The sequence below is a fragment of the Equus quagga genome, chromosome 13 (assembly GCF_021613505.1).
Source record: "Equus quagga isolate Etosha38 chromosome 13, UCLA_HA_Equagga_1.0, whole genome shotgun sequence".
NCBI lineage: Eukaryota > Metazoa > Chordata > Mammalia > Perissodactyla > Equidae > Equus > Equus quagga.
In genome coordinates, this window is record NC_060279.1 from 35,016,362 (window position 1) to 35,018,049 (window position 1,688).

The 1,688-nt window shown below is 41.3% G+C and overlaps 1 protein-coding gene across 1 annotated transcript; it reads left to right on the plus strand.

The window, feature by feature from the left end:
* The first annotated feature begins 746 nt into the window (after window positions 1-746).
* On the plus strand, window positions 747-1,688 carry LOC124251504 (olfactory receptor 10K1). Its single transcript, XM_046684374.1, has one exon. It carries the CDS (start codon window positions 747-749, stop codon window positions 1,686-1,688), a length of 942 nt encoding a protein of 313 aa, XP_046540330.1.

The following is a 1,688-nucleotide window of genomic DNA, read 5'->3' on the forward strand; positions in this document are numbered from 1 at the left end:
TTTTCTTTAAACTAATGTTATCTTCTGTTCCACTTTTAGCTCAGTGCTCTAGTTTGCAGAACCTCCAGTAATGTTTCTAATTGATCTCTTGATAGTCTGTCAGAAATAATACTAAAGGGTTTCCTTTCTCCTTATTGTTTTCGGTATTGACATAAGATTATTGTAATGAGTAATTGACATGAGGTATATGATATGCATACTACATATCTTATGATATAATAAGTCATTAATAAACACAAAAGCCCACACACTTTTGCTAAGAGATCATCTAATTCTTCCTCTCCCTTCTTATTTTATGGTTGGATAAGCTGAGGTTCACATGTTTGTGTCTGAACACTACTCATTCTTTCATACCACGTACTGATCAAGTTTGGATAGCTGAAGTTAACCATATTTTTTCACTTTTGGAGAGCTATTTTTCTTGGGCTTGAAGTAAGCAAGAAACATACAATAATACATATATAAGATAAAAGGGAAAACTATTAGATAATTCCTTATTCATTGGCTAGACAAATGACGTGATCTTAGTCTTAGAAAAAGCCTCCTAACTGATTGTCAGTTATCCTGCTGCATATTTAGCCTTAATTATTATTTTAGCAGACACTTTTGAGAAGGGGTTCCATCAAACGTCTGAAAATGCCTACCACCTACAGACCTTGTGCTGAGTTTCCCATACATTTCTACTCTCCACCCTGGATCGTGGTCTCTGTCTCTGTTCCTGACTCTCCTGTATAGAGGTGCTGTCCATGGAGCAGGTCAATGAGACTTTGATGAGAGAGTTTGTCTTCCTTGGCTTCTCATCTCTGGCCAGGATGCAGCTGCTGCTCTTCGTTGTCTTTCTGCTTCTCTACTTGTTCACTTTGGGCACCAATACCATCATCATTTCCACCATTGTACTGGACAGAGCACTTCATAACCCCATGTACTTCTTCCTCGCTGTCCTCTCCTGCTCTGAGACTTGCTACACCTTCGTCATTGTACCCAAGATGCTGACTGACTTGCTGGCCAAGAAGAAGACCATCTCTTTCCTGGGCTGTGCCATTCAGATGTTTTCCTTCCTCTTCCTTGGCTGTTCTCACTCCTTCCTGCTGGCAGTCATGGGTTATGATCGCTACATGGCCATCTGCAACCCTCTGAACTACATGGTGCTCATGGGACATGGAGTGTGTGTGGGACTAGTGGCTGCTGCCTGTGCCTGTGGCTTTACTGTCTCGTTGGTCACCACCTCCTTGATATTTAACCTGCCCTTCCACTCCTCCAACCAGCTCCATCACTTCTTCTGTGACACTTCTCCTGTCCTCAAGTTGGCATCTCATCACTCTCGCCTCAGTCAGTTGGTCTTATTCATGCTTGCCTTGTTTGCCTTGGTTATTCCACTGTTACTTATCCTGGTCTCCTATATACGCATCATTTCTGCCATTCTAAAAATTCCATCCTCTGTTGGAAGATACAAGACCTTTTCTACCTGTGCCTCCCATCTCATTGTGATAACTGTTCATTATGGTTGTGCCTCTTTCATCTATTTAAGGCCCAAGTCCAATTACTCTTCAAGTCAAGACATCCTAATATCTGTGTCATATACCATCCTCACTCCATTGTTCAATCCAATGATTTATAGTCTGAGAAATAAGGAATTCAAAACAGCACTTCGAAGACTAATGGGCCAGACTTCATGTCCTGTTAATTAA

Coding starts and splice junctions, on each gene's coding strand:
- LOC124251504 (XM_046684374.1), top strand. CDS start 747: ATGGAGCAGGTCAATGAGACTTTGATGAGAGAGTTTGTCTTCCTTGGC.